Below are 16,843 nucleotides of genomic sequence, written 5' to 3' on the forward strand. Positions count from 1 at the left end.
TAATAGCGGGGCTGCAGTTTGTGATTTAATTTGCTGCTTTATACCCCACCTCCTTCTAAATAAGCTTTTTGCCCTTTTTTTTTTTGGTCTAGTTGCCTTTTATTCCCCTTTTAAAGTTTTCCACTTTCCTTCACTTCTTTGCTTTTGATTTTACCATCAAAACTAAAAGTTGGGAGATTTTGTTTCATTTTTGAAGTTTTGCCGTGCTGGTGATCTCTCATGACTTGTGCATCCAAGGCCAAAAATGAGAAAACCTAGTTAGAAATTAAATGCACAGCTCTGGGGACTCAGTTGGCTTCAGTAGGATCAGTTATGGCCTAGAAAACTTTTTGGACTGTGGTTATCTGGTGGAGAGCTAAATCAGAATTTTTAAGAAAAATCACTTTATTTTTAACCTCTCTGGAATCTTTAGCTAATGAGTATGTATAATAATAGCAGTTAAATGATAGATTTAGTTTAAGAAAGCCCAGAATTTTCTGCCTTTCACTCTCCGCTTTTCCCTTTCCCTAATTCTCTTATTTTCCTCATTTACTCTAACTTGGTTCCTTTCTCTCTCTCTACCCCCCACCCCAACCCCTCCTCCTCTTTTAAAAATTTCCTTTCTACCCTAGCTGTGTTTGTTACTTTCTGAAGTGAGCTTTCAAGGAACCAAAGTATATTTTTGTTATTATTATTAAAGTCTAGTTTCTATATTTTCCCCAATTAGCTACTCAATTTTCGTATTTGAAGGGGAAAAGAATTCCTGGATAAGGTACTTGCTTAGCAAGCATCTTTTCAGAAAGATGATAAACAGAGGAAGATATTTCTAATCAGACATGCTTACATTTTATTTCCAGCCTATGATGTCTGTTTAAATCTGCTTAATTTTTCTTATAATGCATTGTAGTTTATTGATGTTCAGATAGGGAGAAGATGGGTTTTTTTACACATTCAGCTCGGACTACTTGAAGTATTTGTGCTATGAATGTAAATGAGATATAGATAGCCTTTTAGTATTGGCAAATAAATCCAGGGGTGCCTTTTAAAAATGCATGATAAAAAATACTTGTCTTTATTTTTCTCAAAGTAATTTCAAGGTTTTAACATTTTTCTAATTGGTGGATAATTAGTTAATTATGAGACTTCATGGGCATAATTATTCTTTGTAATGGCCATTCTTTTTTTTTTTTTTTTTAATGTGTGAAAATCAAGTAGCACCCAGCTAGAGTTGGTTGATGTTACTTTTTATTTTATTACTTTGCTTACAGAGTAATTAGAAAGGAAAGTTAAATTTTCAGTACAAAAATTTCTTGAATAAATATGCTTAAATAAGTAGAAACACTATGAGATTCTATAGTCTACCTCTATGAAACTTTATAAATAAGAATTTGGATTCAGGAATTGCTTTCCAGTTTAAGATTTACAAGAGCAGAGGTTCAAAATTTATGTCAAGTCTTTTAGACTAAGTGCCTAGACAATTTGTGGAGATCTGCAAGTTAATTTAAATGACGATGAATGGCCTTTTAATAAGCCAATGAAGTAGGGAAAAAGACACTATTTTCATAAATTCATGGGATTGTGAAACTCAAGAAAGCTGTTAGTACATTATTTTTTTCCACCTCCCAGGTATCAGTCACTGGCTTGTTAAAAAAAAAAAAACACCCAGAGAATATGTTGCCAGTTTTTCTTGTTAATATGTTCCAATGTATGTTAACTGTTATAGTTAGGGGATTTTCCCAGTGTATAAACAGAAGTGCTTTGTTGAATCTAATCTAGATGTTAACTTAGTATATACTCCCACTAGGTGTTAGCCGTGGATGCACAGGTGATCCTAGCGCTGGCTCTTTGCCTCTCCTTCTCTCTTTAAAGGGTACCTATGCAGTTGAGATGACCAGTTGGGCTGGAATGTTGGTAGTCCCTGGCCCTACAATGTCAAGTATTACAGAACTGTTTCATATGCCTAACCTTCTGCATAACATTTACATGGGATTCACCCAGAGCCATCTCTGCTGGTGACTCTCAGCAGCCGGCCTACTAGACTACTGGAGTCAGGGTGCCTGATCCCAAAGGTGCTTGCTTCTCCCTATCAGTTCCTGTGCGTAACATCATATGAAGAACATGAGGAAGTATTTTGAAATTGTTTCTGTGTATGGGCATAGCTTCTCAGGGATTTCAGGATTGATTTGAGAGAAGGCTGGAAGTCACACATTGACTTCTAAGAGGTATGTCTTGAGAAGACTGTCCTCAACTCATAGCCACATCATGGTTAGATTTGTATCAGTGTGCTACATTAGTAGTCACCAGAAGCAGTGAACCTGTCTTGTGCTTTTGATTCTCAGATTGCTGTATTGGGATGACATGAACAAATATCTGATCTCCCTGTTCTGTGCCAACGTATGGTCAGTGCTGACAGTTACAAAGAATTGGCTTTGCATTCTTACCTTCAATGAACACATTTTTACTTAAACTAAATCATCATATTTCCTTTGAAGTTACCCTAACTAGTAAAATTTTTTCTAAAGGCTGTGATGCTTTGAAGAGAGTTCAGTTTTCCTAAATACATAGTTTAGGTAATCCTAAATTATAAAACAAAGGTGAGAGATCTTGAGTGGGGAGGCCCAGGGAACAAACTGAGCAGCAAAGTGGCTTCTGTAATCAGCTGAGAGAGATTGTGGTCATTTGGCCCTGAAGATAGAGCCCTGACCTTGGCACACACCTTATCCAGCCCCTTACTGCAGCTCTGATACCATCTGTGCCCATAGGACTCTGCGCCAGCTCCAGGGCAGTAGCATGGTGAGGTTAGCCAGATGATGGCCTTGAGCTACAGAGTGTGTGTGTGTGTGTGTGTGTGTGTGTGTGTGTGTGTGTGTGTGTGTGTGTTAGAGATTGAATTATTTCTGTTTGTGCTTTTAAGTTGCTTTTTCAGGAAAACCTAGTGACTGTTATAAAAGTAAATTTAAACTGATTAGATTTAGATATAGTATGTATGTTATTTGAATAAAATGCTAGTCTGATTGGTAAGCAGTAACTTGACTTTTTTTTTTTTTTTTTTTTCAAGAAGTGGATGGATTAAATGGAGTCAAATATAGAGATGGGTTAGGCATTGAGCATCAAGAAAGCTGTTGAGCTGAAAGTTGATGAGGCATAGAAGTGCAATGAAGACTACCACACACATCAATTATACACACTCCTTTTTATTTCACTTTAGTTTCCACTGGCTCCCTTGCTCAGCAGTATGCGCACCCTAATGCTACCCTGCACCCACATCCTCCACATCCTCAGCCTTCAGCTACGCCCACCGGACAGCAGCAAAGCCAACATGGTGGGAGCCATCCTGCACCCAGTCCTGTTCAGGTAAGACACTCGGAGGCCTTCACCAGAATTGCTGCATCGTTCTGTTTACTGAGTGTTTTTTCCAGTGCCAGGCAAGATGCTAGGTACCACGTGATCAAAACACTTAGCAGCCCTGCCTCACCTGGGAGCCAGCATACAGCTTTGCAGGCTGTGCCCCCAGTTTTAATCACCTTAAGGTACATATTGAGAATAAGGTGGTTGGGTAAGTTCTGAAATTTTTACCAATATAGAAAATTCTAACAAGGAATTTGCTTGGAACTTTTTTAAAACCCTCATTTCTAATGTTTATGTGATATGATTTTGTTTGTTTTCCTATTAGTTTCTTTAGTTGTGCTTTTTAAGAAGGCACTTAAGGAGCTCTTTGGCATCTGGAGCTCTTTGCTTCAGTTCCCTGGAGCAGTACTCTTGGTTCCCACTGCTTGGTTGAGTGCTTGCAGTCTGACAATCAGGCTTGTATCCCAGAAAAGAATGTCTGTTAATCTGTACTCTTTGCTGTCACTTTGCAGCACCATCAGCACCAGGCCGCTCAGGCTCTCCATCTGGCCAGTCCACAGCAGCAGTCTGCCATTTACCATGCGGGGCTTGCGCCAACCCCACCTTCCATGACACCTGCCTCCAATACACAGTCTCCACAGAATAGTTTCCCAGCAGCACAGCAGACCGTCTTTACCATTCATCCTTCTCATGTTCAGCCGGCTTACACCAATCCACCCCACATGGCCCATGTACCTCAGGTAAACCTACTTTAGCCAACTTTTTGTGAAGACCAAGTAGGATACGAAAGTTATCAGATAAGCAGCAAAGAGCCAGATGTTCTTCAAGCTAGGAACCCCTGTGTGTGATGCCATCTGCTTGTCTCTTCTTTTCCACTCAAATACATGTGATCTGGCCTTAAATGAATGTTTGTGTGGTTTTGTAATGGGATCAGTGAAGTTGCTGATTGGTCAGTCTTTTGACATTTCCCAACTGAGGCCTTAAAAATACCTTTGACTCTGGAATGCAACCTAGTTATTTCCTTACTGTGTCTGCATTGCTCTGTTTCTGTTTATATAGCTTTCTCGTTGCTATATATACACGTATATGTACACATACTCCCCCCACACCTCTCTCTCTCTCACACACACACACACAGGTCTGGCAAACAAGATGGGATTTTACAAATTCTCAACTCTGAGATGACTGCCCTGGGACTGTCCACTTGAATGTTAGTCACCTGAGTTCCTAAGAAATCTCTGCATTTGTTTCCCTGGCTATTCCTAAATCTGCTTTGACCATACGTTGTACTTCTTGAAAGGACTTGGCCTTGTATATTGGTGGTGTGTGATTTGAAGCTGGAAGCGCCCAGGTGTTCCCATTTTTCTTAAAGAGCAGATCTGGAAGCACTTGGGGCTCACCTCTAGCATAAGTTTCTAAAGGTTGAAAGGTGTGTTGCTGCTGACTAAAGTCCAGTGCGATCCAGGGCCAATTTGAATTGTCTTAATGAGGAGAAGGAGCTGCACTGAAGTTGGACTTTTAACACTGTCCTTTGAGGCCCTCCCTGGAGCTGTTAAGGGTGGATCGGCTGTATTTGATGTCTCTTTTTGCTGCTTTCATAACAGAACTCTTAGGTCTCAGCTTAAACTGCCTCACTGAACTCCATTTCATGTCAAGCAGTGCACCCCTGAGGCTCTGGCATGGTGGGGCTGGAGATGCTGCTCAGTTGGAGCTAACTCTCAGAAGGTGACCTTGTAACTAGAGTTCCACAGCTCTGGGAAGTCTGGGCATCCTCCCCAGCAAACGGGCAGGTTCTGTAGTGTGGTGCACTGCAGTGGATGAGTTGCTTTTGATGGTGGGGAGGGGAGCTGGTTTGGTCAAGTGTGGGGCAGCATGGTTTGGCTGAATCAGGAGCTTTGTGAGACCGGGGGGCCGGTACATGTCTAGCAGAGGCTGGTGGCTAAGTAGTTATGTGAATTTATATCTAAGTTGGGGTTCCTAAAACCTCACTTTTGTGTTTTTGTGCTGCAAGAACAAAAAGGTTAACATCTGCAGGGAAGTCCAGATGTGCCCTGGGTCTACTTGAACGTGTTAGAGTCAAAACAGGGTTTCCTTCAAGGCTTATCATGGTGCACAGTATTGGAGGAGGAATTGAGGACTCGTCCTCCTCGCTCTGCAAATCTTTGCAGAGCTGGGATCCAGCTGTTTGGGCTAAAACCTTTCCAACTTGACAGGGAGATGTGGTTGAACTCACTATCACTTGGTACAGGGACACTGGGTTGGCCCAGATGATTTCAGATTACCCCTCCCCACCTCACTGGAGCCATTCACTGCAACTCCTCCTGCTGCTGCTTTATTGGCGGATCTTTCAGCAGAGCAAAGGGGCCTGAGAGTCTTTCTCACTGCCTTGACTCATTCTTCACTGAGGTGTGCTGGTGAGCAGGCGAGAAGCAGGGGAGGAGCAAAGAGAATATAGAACAGGAGTTAACAGTTCCCACTTACAATGTAATAATCTGCTTTCTTACCTGAAAGGGATAATTCAGGCCCCACATGGAAGCCAGAGTCTAGAAGCATCATTGCATGTAGCCTCCTATTAGTTTGAAAAAGCTGCGCTTGGATCAGGGATCTTCATACCTTTGTGAAGACCTTGCCCCATACATAGAATCCAGTCATCAGAAATGCTGAAGCCTAGGACACGGCAGCCCTGACTTTTACCAAGGCTCGTTGGGTGCCTGCCCCCTCAGCCTTCCAGAATCTGCCAAAAGGTGAAGCATGTCTATAGGTCAACTAATGGATCCAGTAGGGAATGTCCCCAGAGAAAAGAAAGGGCCCTGAGGGCCCACTGTAGCCTTTTCCTGAGAGCCCCAACCCAGTGAAAGGAACACAGTTGACATGTTGTTTAAGCTGGAGATGTTGCCTGTATGCGTAAAAGAGCTCTCTGTTTCAGGCTCATGTACAGTCAGGAATGGTTCCTTCTCATCCAACTGCCCATGCGCCAATGATGCTAATGACGACACAGCCACCCGGCGGTCCCCAGGCCGCCCTCGCTCAAAGTGCACTACAGCCCATTCCAGTCTCGACAACAGCGCATTTCCCTTATATGACGCACCCTTCAGGTGAGGCGTGTGTGTGCAGGGGCCGCCGGGCACCCCAAAGCATTCTGCTCGCACAGGTCGAATGGCAGGCAGGGCCAGCGCTTCAAGCCCCGCATCTGAGAACTAGCAAGACCCGTCAGTGTGTGCACAGTAGGGACTGTGATGATCAGTTCAGTGTCAGGGCCTGAGGCTTCCGGGAGCCTAGGCTGTGTGTGTTCTGATGGTATATAGGATCTGGCTTGATGAGAAGCAGCAGCAGCATTCTGTGTAGCTGATGCATGCTTAGGACTCAGTTGGCCTTCCTTGTTACGCTAGGCTGGACAGGGCAGTGTTTTCCTTCCTGAGTCCCAACAGTCTGACATGTGGGGGGTTACCACCATGGCAGAGTTTGACTGTAGCTCTGGAGACTACTACTGATGAGAAAGTGCTGTGTATGGATTGGTTTTGAGTATAGAATTAGCTCCAGTCTATGCCCTGCCAGGGAGAGAATGCCTGTGATTGTGCGCTAGTACTTGATGGCAGCGGCCATGGCGAGATTTCACAGTCTAACCTGTTACTCTGAAAGCAGCACTGGTGCTTGGCTATTATTTGGGGAGGGGATATGTTAAGGCCTTTTTTGTACCCCATGAACAACAACTCTTCTGGGAGTTTTATCTGAAATGGTTTTATGTCTGACTGGTCTGTTTCTACCCACCCACCTACCTCTCCCCATTTTGGTACAGATGCTGGGGGGTTGGAAGGGTACAGAGTGAATTAAATTTTGAGTCTTGTTCAGCTAGCACAAGGATAGCTTACAGTCATGTGCTGCAGAAACACTAGGCTAATGTGCAAGTGTTGCCAGTTTTCTGTTTAAATATTCACTTTTCTTTTTTACAGTACAAGCCCACCACCAACAGCAGTTGTAAGGCTGCCCTGGAGGAACCGAAAGGCCAAATTCCCTCCTCCCTTCTACTGCTTCTACCAACTGGAAGCACAGAAAACTAGAATTTCATTATTTTGTTTTGAAAAAATATATGTTGATTTCTTGTAACATCCAATAGGAATGCTAACAGTTCACTTGCAGTGGAAGATATTTGGACCGAGTAGAGGCATTTAGGAACTTGTGGGCTGTTCCATAATTCCATATGCTGTTTCCGAGTCCCGCAAGTACCCCAGCTCTGCTTGCTGAAACTGGAAGTTATTTATTTTTTAATGACCCTTGAAAGTCATGAACAACACATCAGCTAGCAAAAGAAGTAACAAGAGTGATTCTTGCTGCTATTACCGCTAAAAAAAAAAAAAAAAATCAAGACTTGGAACGCCCTTTTACTAAACTTGACAAAGGTTCAGTAAATTCTTACCGTCAAACTGACGGATTATTATTTATAAATCAAGTTTGATGAAGTAATCACTGTCTGCAGTGGTTCAACTTTTAAGTTAAGGGAAAAACTTTTACTTTGTAGATAATATAAAATAAAAACTTAAAAAAAATTAAAAAATAAAAAAAGTTTTAAAAACTGATACCAAGTTAATGTGTGTTTGTATGAGCTATTTCCATTATAGGATACTGAGTATCAGGGCAGGAGGGCTGACTGCTTTCTTAATACCCTTGAAGGTTAGCTGTCAAATGATTTTTCTTCTTCACCTTTAGTTCTGGTTCAAGGTATCTCTAGAAAGACAAGACTGAGAGATGTTCTCTGTGGTGGCTAGAGGTCTGCTTCAGAAGGAGGAAGGCTGGCCAGAGTTGGGCAGCACCGAAGGTCCCCGTCCTCAGCCTGACGTTGATTCTGTAAGCTTCCTTTTTAATATCTCCGGAACCCAGATAAGTCAGAGGTTGTCCTGATTCAGGCATCTGTGTTTTACCAGTAGGGGGCAGGAGACACACACTCAGTTATAATAAAGGAATCCAGAGGGCTGAAAGGATGCAGCAATGCACAAGATAAACCCTAAGCATTTGTTAGGTGTCTTGGTTTTGTGGGAGGAGGATAAACTGGAAAAATACCTACTTTTCAGAGATTGCAGTCATAATAGAACCTTTAAATACTGCAGTTAACTAATCAAGATTCCAAAACCTTTGTTTTAATTCACATGTAGCAATTTGTACATTATAGCAAAATTTGTATTCAAGAATAAGTTACTTATACAGTACATAAACAATACATAAAAATTTGCCAAATAGACCTTCTGCCTATAATGATATAAGATGAATCCATTCTGTGTTGTCATTACAATGTGCTGTTTATTCCAGCTAAACACTGGGTGTCAGATGTGTCCTTGTTAAGAGGCAGTGGATAATCAACTATCAAGTTCCTCTAGCTTGTAGGAGATGTTAGCACTCACATGATATTTGTGATGCAAACTTAACCCTGAATAACAGCATGAAGGAATCTCAGGCAACCCTTAGGGAAGCGTTCAAGGCCTTGATTTTAGGTTAAGAAACTGTTATGTAAAAATAGTGTTCTCTGGCTTAAGATTTTAATGATTTGCTATTCCTTTTTCCTACACGGTCCAGAAATGATCAAAGGCAGAAGATTTATGCCAGATAAAGCCATATGGATTGCTGGTCTAAAATTCAAGGCAGGTTAGTTGACTTAATTCTTTGGTGCTGGTGACTGTTAGTTTGTAAAAGTTCATTAACGTCAGGTAAAGGAAGTGATGGTGCTGGGAGCAGTCAGGCCATCCTTGTCATCTGTCATTAGAGATAACCAAAAGGCTGGTGATACTCAGTGTCCGTTTGGCACTCGGAGCCTGGCTCTCAGCAGAGGCTGCCGGCATGGCCTCTTGCCTGCAGCAGTGGTCACATTGGGGCTGGAAAGAGGGTGGTGGAACGTGGGCTGGCTGCAGCTATCAGGGTTGCTGCCTCACTGCCTGTGAGGGCAGCACACCCTGGGCCCCACTGCTCCCCCTTTCTCCAGCTCCCCCTTTCTCCAGCTCAACCTGCTCTAGCAGAAAGGAAAGGCATTGGCTTAGTGTCACTTCTTCCTAGGCCACAAGGGGCCTTTTTGTTGGAATATATTTGAACTGTCCGGGTAACTCAGACACATTTAGTCAAGAAATGTTTTTCTTGAACACTTTACACTGAAGCTGCCTGGAAGTGGGTGACTATGTCACGGAATCTGAGCTTGTACTTTGCAGCCAGTCAGTCAGAGCTGCGAGCTTGCTGGGCCTGGCTAGCCTCTTGGCACTACCTGAGACTTGTATGTTGAGAGGCTGTTAGGAAATGAGTGCCCCAGGCTTATAGATGTCATATCTCTACGTTTACCCTCCTGGTCTGCGCTGTGCTTAGCATTCATTACTCAGTAATGCTTGATGTGTAGAAAATGTGGCCCTTAGAAATGGACCACAACCATAGATTAGGGTTGGATATGCATTACCATCTGTGAAACCACCCAGGAGTGTTAGTTTTATATACATTTTTTGAGGGATCTTAGCTCCCTAACAAGAGATTGACCCCGTGCACCCAGCAGTGGAAGTCCAGAGTCCTAACTGCTGGACTGCCAGGAGTGTTGGTTTTAAAAGTAGTGAAGCGAGGTGGCTGCTTACCTCCCTGCCCCTCCTAAAGTCTGACCTCCTGAAGTACAGAGAATGGCTGGAACAGACACACCCCTCACCCCAGATAAGGCAGGCAGTAGTTAGTCTAGGCCAAGGTTTAATTTTAGCCTTTGATTGATATATCTGTAAATGTTAAGCTGTGCTAATAAAACTCCCAGTTTCCTAGAAGCCACTTGGGTGAGCCTGGCAGCTATACTGAATGGCTCTCCTGGCACCAGAAGCAGCTGACTCGCTGGGTCACTGCCTCTCTTGTTTCTGAGCCTCTGCATGAAAGTTGTGGGAGGAGCTAGCCCCCTATGAATTGTGTCACTTGTGAAAGGCAAGTACAGATGGAGATTCGACTGCAGGACCTCTGGGGATGGTAGAGGTTATGGGTGCCTGTGTATCCATGCACACATAGTCTTAGATGAAGCAGTGGTCACTGCTGGAACAGAACACTGATTGTGGGCTGTTAAAGGAGTTTCTCATTAGCTGTGGCACCAGCTTCCTAGCTTCCATTTTGGCTCAAGAATGAGCCTAAAACCTTGTGGAATAATTTAATAAGCCTTTAGATGCTTGGAGGCTCTAAGCCAGCCTTGTTGGTGAAAGATTTACTAGAAAGGGCCCAGCAGCCCTTTTCTTCCTTGCCCCTCCCTCACTTCAGTTTAACTCTCACCATAAAGCTACTGTAAACCAGAATTCAGTTTTTTTTCATAAGGCACCAGGGTGGAACTGTTCCTGGCCACCCTCCTCTTTCAATAATTGCTTGGAATGTCCTTGAAAGAGTGACACACTTCAATTCTCTACATTTAGGAAGGACAGTGTCTCCTCAGCAACAGGTGACTGTCCTGACAATGTAACAGACAAGGAAGCCAGGCATACTGGCTTGAACCAGGAACCTGGTCAGTAGGTTTGCATAGCTGTCTCTGACTATAAAAATTGCATGGGTATTAGTTTAAACAGTGCAATGAAATAAGCAATGGTTTAATTTTGAAACCTGAATTCTTTGAAAAATTAATCTGAGGTAAAAATGTTTAAAATCATTTTTGACCTTTAGCTTGTCCATCTGCCAGAACTTTTGTCCTAAAGCTGAGAGTTGAAGCAGGATAGGTATGGTCACCTGTGGCTTGGGTACAGCAGACCTACCGCATGGACTGAAGCTACAGTGGGAAAAAAACCACAGGACAATCCAGGGCTTGTTAGTGTTTTGGGCTTCCTGATGGGCCCCCTCCCCAGGTAGAAAGTCTGTCAGTTGGGACAGACAGTGTCAGTGAAAAAGAGAACAAGTTTCCACTGCCAACTCCGGCCCTCCCCCTCCACCCGCCACCTCTCAAAGAGTGATGGGGCCTGGTCCTAGGAACATCCGAGAACAAGAACTACAACTGTAAACAATAAGGAGAAAGCCAGGTAAGAATGGAACTTATAGGAGGCCCTTTAACAGGCCTAATAGAAGGGTCACATCCAAACTGGAATGAGCAGTTAAAGTGGCCCTTGCATCTCTCTCTGGAAGGAAGGAAAGAAAGTTACATTCACAAGTTCACATCTCTGCTTGCTTGTGCTCCTCCGGGCAGCGTGAGGCCCATCAGAGAGGCGTGTACTGATTGTCTATGGCCCGTAGGCGGCTCCGGGAGGAGGAGTCCATTTCATAGTCCGAGTCCCGGGCTCGACTGGCGGGCTCGGGCTCCAGGTGCCGCAGGCTGTTGGCCAGTTCCTCGGGCGAAGGCACCAGGTGGAAGATCTGCTCTGGGGGAGAGGATCGGCCTGGAAGACCCTCTGAGCCAAGCCCCCGTGGACAGCCAGAAGTGCTAAGGTGGGGAAGGCCCAGCTCTGAATCCCAGCGAGAGAGGGAGAAAGGGAACAGAACAGTGTTGGAGGAACCTGGGGGACAAGTGACCGAGAGAGAGACCACACTGTCAGTCTTATCAGGGTGGAGGCAGGTGCTGGAAGAACACAACAGGAGGTCTTGGTCCCCACCCCCTTTATCAAGGGGCATCAGGGTCACACCTGGTGGCTGGGAGACGACGACCACGTAGCTGGACAGCCGGACGTCACAGGCAGCCCCGCACTCGAGGGGGATGGGCGAGCGCTGGAAGTGGTGGAGCATATCCACGACTGAGGGGAAGTGGAGGTGCTGCACTCGGCACTGGCCCCGCTCCGTCAGCGACAGGCGCAGGTGCTAGAGGGAAAGAAGAAAGGTAGGCTCAGGCCCTGGCCCCTCGGGGCCTTTAATTTGGCCGGGGTGCAGCCCCAGCCGCCTTGCCCCGTACCTTGGCGATGCCCTGGAAGTTGAACGTGAGCACATACTCCCCGCGCCGCGTCTCACTCTGCCGCACCAGGAACACTCCGTGAGCATCAGGACCTTGCAGCTGGACCAGCTGAGCCGCCTTCACCCGGGAGATGGGACCGTGGAACCAGGGGTAGCAGGACAGGAAGTGATCTGTTTTCTGGCAGGCTGGATCCAGCAGCACCCCAGGAGAACCACCTGGTAGAAAAGGAGATGGGTGATGGTGACCCTCTGTGGGCGCTTTATGCCCTGGGCTGGGTCCCGATGTACTGGAGGACAGAGGCCCTGACCCCTCACCTTGGTTCAAGGAATCTGTGCTTCCCCTTGGAGAGTCAGCCGTGCCAGGTTCTGTGGCTGAGGGAAAGTGTGGCTCTGGGTCTGTGGTCTCAAGTCTGCAAGAGAAGATGGGGGTTAAGGACTGGGTAGCTCAGGAGTGGCAGGAAAAGCTGTTTCAAGATGGAGCCCTTGGGTCTCACCCTTGGCCTGTGCATGCCCGGAGCTCAGCCATCCATGAATTCAGCTGCTGTTCATCTCCCACCTCAAAGATGATATCTGTCCGGTCCTTCACCTGGCAGGAAGGAAGGGACAGCTGTGTGCAATTCCTGAGGTCTGTGTCTGTTCCCCACGTGTGGAAAGCTGCCACTCACCTTTAGCACAAAGGTGTATAGGTTGTCAGGCATCTCAAGACGTGTGCATCGCCGGATCTCCAGGATACTGGAGCAGGCTGCTTGTAGCTTGGACTTTGAGCTCTAGGAGACCAATGCAGACATTCAGGGCCTGTCCCTGATGGCTCTTCACCCACCCAGGCCTCTGCTCTTTTCTGCAGTCTCCCCAGGGGCCTAGCTTGCTCAGTGGGCACCCTGATCCTGGAGTAGGTTCTAGCATTCTTCCCAGCAGAAACCTGCAGGGGATTCTCTGCCTGTAACCACAGCACTATCTCCCCCACCCAGACATAGACACTGAGTTCCCCAGCACCCAACGGGGCCTGAGGGCCAGTCTCTGCTTCACCTTGACCTGTGGACATTCTAGCTCTGACCCATTTGCTGGCTGACACCTGTTTCTCTTCCCACTGGTGGAGCAAACCCCCCAACCCATTCTTCTGGCCAGTCACAATCGCTGCTGATCACCTCATCACAGCAAACCCAGAAAGGGAAGGTGAGGGTATCCCAACCCAAGTTTCCTCTATGGTGCTGGCTGACCATGCTGAGGGCCCAGGCCTTTCACATTGGCTTTAGCTCCTCTCCTCCCCTCCACTGGCTCCCCACCAGGACGGACCTCTCCCAGCCCAACAGCAGCCCGGGAAGCAGATATTACCACCACATCTTAAAAAGACGAAACTCAAATTTTGGAGATAGTAATTTGCCTGAGGAAGCAGAGATCAGGTTGTGAACCCCCATTCAAAGCATTCACCTGACTACTCTGTTCTGCCTCCAAGTCTCAGGAGGAGGCGCAGGTGAGGTGGCATGGTGGGAGTTGGCAAAGTAGCTTAGCTATGGGCTCTTGGGGCTCTTTTGCCAGTGTGCCCAAAGGAACACATCCTGGCATGGCTGGCCCTAGTTACAGCCAACCAGAGAACTGCAGGCCCCAGAAGTCTTCCATGACATTCAACACACATGGGGTTCAGAATGGGTGGGAGATGACCCCCTACTCTTTAGTCATCAAAAGGGTCCTGATTGAACCTGGCTGACCCTACACATGTCTGTTCCCAGGGCCCAGGAGCTCTCATCACTTTCTCAGAAGGGAGAGCACCCCTCCACTTCCTCCTGTGATAAAATGGCTAAGATTGTTTCCCTCGAGTCATGACATGATCAATGGTGGCTTTCAGCAGAGGCCTGAGGAAGATAAGATGTGGGGAAGGGGCAGCCGAGACCCAACTGTGCCCTCCTCCGTTCAGCAGCTGTTTTAAGAGACAGTGAGGTGCGCCTGAAAATAACCACAGCCCCCACCAAACCAGGGCTTCCCTGGTGGCTCAGGTGGTAGAGAACCCACTTGCCAATGCAGGAGATGCAAGAGACCTTGGGTTTCAACTCTGGGTCAGGAAGATCCCCTGGAGAAGGAAATGGCAACCCACTCCAATATTCTTGCCTGGGAAATTCCATGGACAGAGGAGCCTAGTGGGCTACATACAGGCCATGAGGTTGCAAGAGTGGGACACAACTAGTTATGCGCGCATGCACACACCGTCAAGCCAGCACCGGGTGAGGAGGAAACAAGAGGCAGAAACAAAGGTGAGTTCTAGGCACAGCATCCAGCCTGTGCCCAGACGGGTATGCCAGAGTCCATCCCAAAGCCATACACTCAACTGAGCTTCAGATAAACAGGTGCCAGGATTCTGGCAGAAGGATGGTGAGTGCAAGACTGGGCAGCCTATTAGGAGAGAGGCTCTTCCTGGTCCAGGCCCACACCCGTCTGGGATGGAGAACGGTGGGAATGCACTCTGAGAAGCTACACAACTAGTAAATCCCACCCTAAGTGGCCACCAGCCAGGGCATTGTCACCCTTCCAGTTCTTCTTGTATGTCCCCTACTACCCAGTTCCTCAGCCAGGGAGCCCCACCCAGCTCCCGCATGGACACTGGACATGCCAGAGCACAGGGAAGCAGGGCCCCCATACCCCCAGCGGCACACTCAGCCAGCCAGCCTCTCCATGTCTATTTCCTGGCTACAGAATAGCACAGAGGGCTCGTTCCTGTGCCTGCATGTGTGGTTGGCCCTGCCTGGCTCTGGATCCGCAGGATCACCGGGAGGAAGTAGACCAGGCCAAGAAGGGAATGGGCCTTGTCACCTTTTCAGTTCCTCCCTGGGCCCTGCCCCCAGAGTGAGTGCCAAGATAACTGGCGGCGCCATGGGTTTCACTCTGAATGTGGGGCTCTCAGTGCCAGCTCCACCCCCAGCAGCTGAGCAACTGCTGACCTCACAGGCAGTGGTGAAGAAAGGATTCCCCCTCTTCAGCCACGGCGGCCAACCCTGGCTGCAGAGGCGATGGTAAAACTTGGCCCAATTGCCCTCCGCCTGCTGGCTGAGCCCAACATGCATTCTTTGGTCCCTTCTCTGCGGCCCAGAGTCATAAACTCTAGAGGCTGAGCCAGGGGCTGAACCCAGCTCCCCCAGTGTCCACCTACTTTTGGAGGGGGGGGCAGAGGCTCCACCCAGATTGGAGGAGCAATTTCTCCCATGGCAGGAGTTGGGGGTGGGGGGGGGCGTTCGGGCCTCGAATCTGGCTGTGACTGGAAACATCTGGCCTCTCTGGAGGCCTTGCTTTCCCCTCAGTCTGCTGCCACTCCCTGCGCTTGGGCATGCACAGCCATCCAGAGTGCTCCAAGGCGCCTGCTTGCACTCTGCTATGCCCCATTCTCGTTCACACTCACAGGATCCCAGCAGGGACAAAGTACACACAGTATCACCCAGCTTCTGCCCTAGAAAGGGACAGATACCCAATGGGCAGGACACGGTAGGGGCCAGGACATATGGGTGTGCAGGCAGTGAGTCTCCCAGGTGCCGAGAGGTCCTAGGCCAAGGCCCTGAGGTAGGGAAGCACAGGCACGCATGCCGTGCGGGGGTCCCCATGGGGCTGAAGTAATCAGTTTATTCTGAGGTGGGGCTGTGGAGGTGGGCAGCTGCCTATGTGGGTCTGGCACTCACATTAAATACTTGGGCAGAAGCCAGCCAGCCAGTTGGGCCAGACCCAGCTCTTAACCCGTCTCTTCCATGGGAATTTGGGGGGGGGGGGCATGGGTGGAGACAACATCCAAACAGTAAAGACCCTGGCACAGGGCACCCCAGGGTGTGGGCATGCCGTATCCTCACAGTGGCCTTATTCCACCCACTCTAGGGATCTTTATTCTTCCAGGGAAAACCTTCAGGAGAGACCCACACCAGCCTCTGAGCAGTCTTCTCTCTCCCAGGGCTTTAGGACCCTCACTCCTCTCCTGTAAAGAGAAACCGTGGGACAGGAGGTAGGACGCAATATACAGCTGAAGGTCAAGGTTCAAGCCCCATTCCTCTGCCACAGCACTCAACGCCCTCGAGTTAGCAGCCCCATGGCCTGGAGCCAAGATGGGACAAGCCCCAACTCCACCACCTACATGTGGAATCTTGGGCATGGCAGTGACTGCAACCTCAGTGTCCTCTTTGGTGATACGCGGACAGTTAGCAAGATCCTGCTGACCTCCAGGCAGAGGACAGTGGGTCTTTGCTGGGGGCCTGAAAACAAAGGCTCGAAGGAAATTCTAGATCCATTCAGAAAACTAAGCTTAATCATGGCATCTGGTCCCATCACTTCATGGGAAATAGATGGAGAAACAGTGACAGACTTTATTTTCTTGGGCTCCAAAATCACTGCAGATGGTGACTGCAGCCATGAAATTAAAAGATGCTTGCTCCTTGGAAGGAAAGTTACAACCAACCTAGAAAGCGTATTAAAAAGCAGAGACATTACTTTGCCAACAAAGGTCCATCTAGTTAAGGCTATGGTTTTTCCAATAGTCATGTATGGATGTGAAAGTTGGACTATAAAGAAAGCTGAGCGCTGAAGAATTGATGCTTTTGAACTGTGGTGTTGGAGAAGACTCTTGAGAGTCCCTTGGACTGCAAGGACATCCAACCAGTCCATCCTAAAGGAAATCAGTCCTGAATATTCATTGGTAGGA

The 16,843-nt window shown here is 47.4% G+C and overlaps 2 protein-coding genes across 13 annotated transcripts in view; one reads left to right on the forward strand and one right to left on the reverse strand.

Annotated features, from left to right (window-relative positions):
• The window catches only part of ATXN2 (ataxin 2), a 101,915-nt gene extending 94,014 nt beyond the window's left edge, over positions 1 to 7,901 (forward strand). For 8 of the 9 annotated variants that reach the window (XM_044930186.2, XM_025267071.3, XM_025267065.3 and 5 more), the window contains 4 exons: positions 3,188 to 3,333; positions 3,840 to 4,067; positions 6,254 to 6,422; positions 7,278 to 7,901. In XM_044930186.2, coding sequence (XP_044786121.1) covers positions 3,188 to 3,333; positions 3,840 to 4,067; positions 6,254 to 6,422; positions 7,278 to 7,306 — 572 coding nt within the window. In that variant the 3' untranslated portion in view covers positions 7,307 to 7,901. The remainder of the gene's footprint in view (positions 1 to 3,187; positions 3,334 to 3,839; positions 4,068 to 6,253; positions 6,423 to 7,277) is intronic. The other variant, XM_025267069.3, reaches the window with a different exon arrangement.
• A 536-nt stretch (positions 7,902 to 8,437) lies between these two features.
• The window catches only part of SH2B3 (SH2B adaptor protein 3), a 37,680-nt gene continuing 29,274 nt past the window's right edge, over positions 8,438 to 16,843 (reverse strand). The window contains exons 3-8 of one of the 4 annotated variants that reach the window (XM_025267076.2): positions 12,843 to 12,944; positions 12,672 to 12,784; positions 12,493 to 12,587; positions 12,179 to 12,393; positions 11,916 to 12,087; positions 8,438 to 11,789 (exon numbers count right to left, since the gene is read on the reverse strand). In XM_025267076.2, the coding sequence (XP_025122861.1) occupies positions 11,494 to 11,789; positions 11,916 to 12,087; positions 12,179 to 12,393; positions 12,493 to 12,587; positions 12,672 to 12,784; positions 12,843 to 12,944 (993 nt within the window). In that variant the 3' untranslated portion in view covers positions 8,438 to 11,493. Of the gene's footprint in view, positions 12,088 to 12,178; positions 12,394 to 12,492; positions 12,588 to 12,671; positions 12,785 to 12,842; positions 12,945 to 16,843 lie in introns of all 4 variants that reach the window. The other 3 variants (XM_025267077.2, XM_025267075.2, XM_025267074.2) reach the window with 3 other exon arrangements.

The sequence above is a fragment of the Bubalus bubalis genome, chromosome 17, assembly GCF_019923935.1.
Source record: "Bubalus bubalis isolate 160015118507 breed Murrah chromosome 17, NDDB_SH_1, whole genome shotgun sequence".
In the NCBI taxonomy this organism is placed as follows: Eukaryota; Metazoa; Chordata; class Mammalia; order Artiodactyla; family Bovidae; genus Bubalus; species Bubalus bubalis.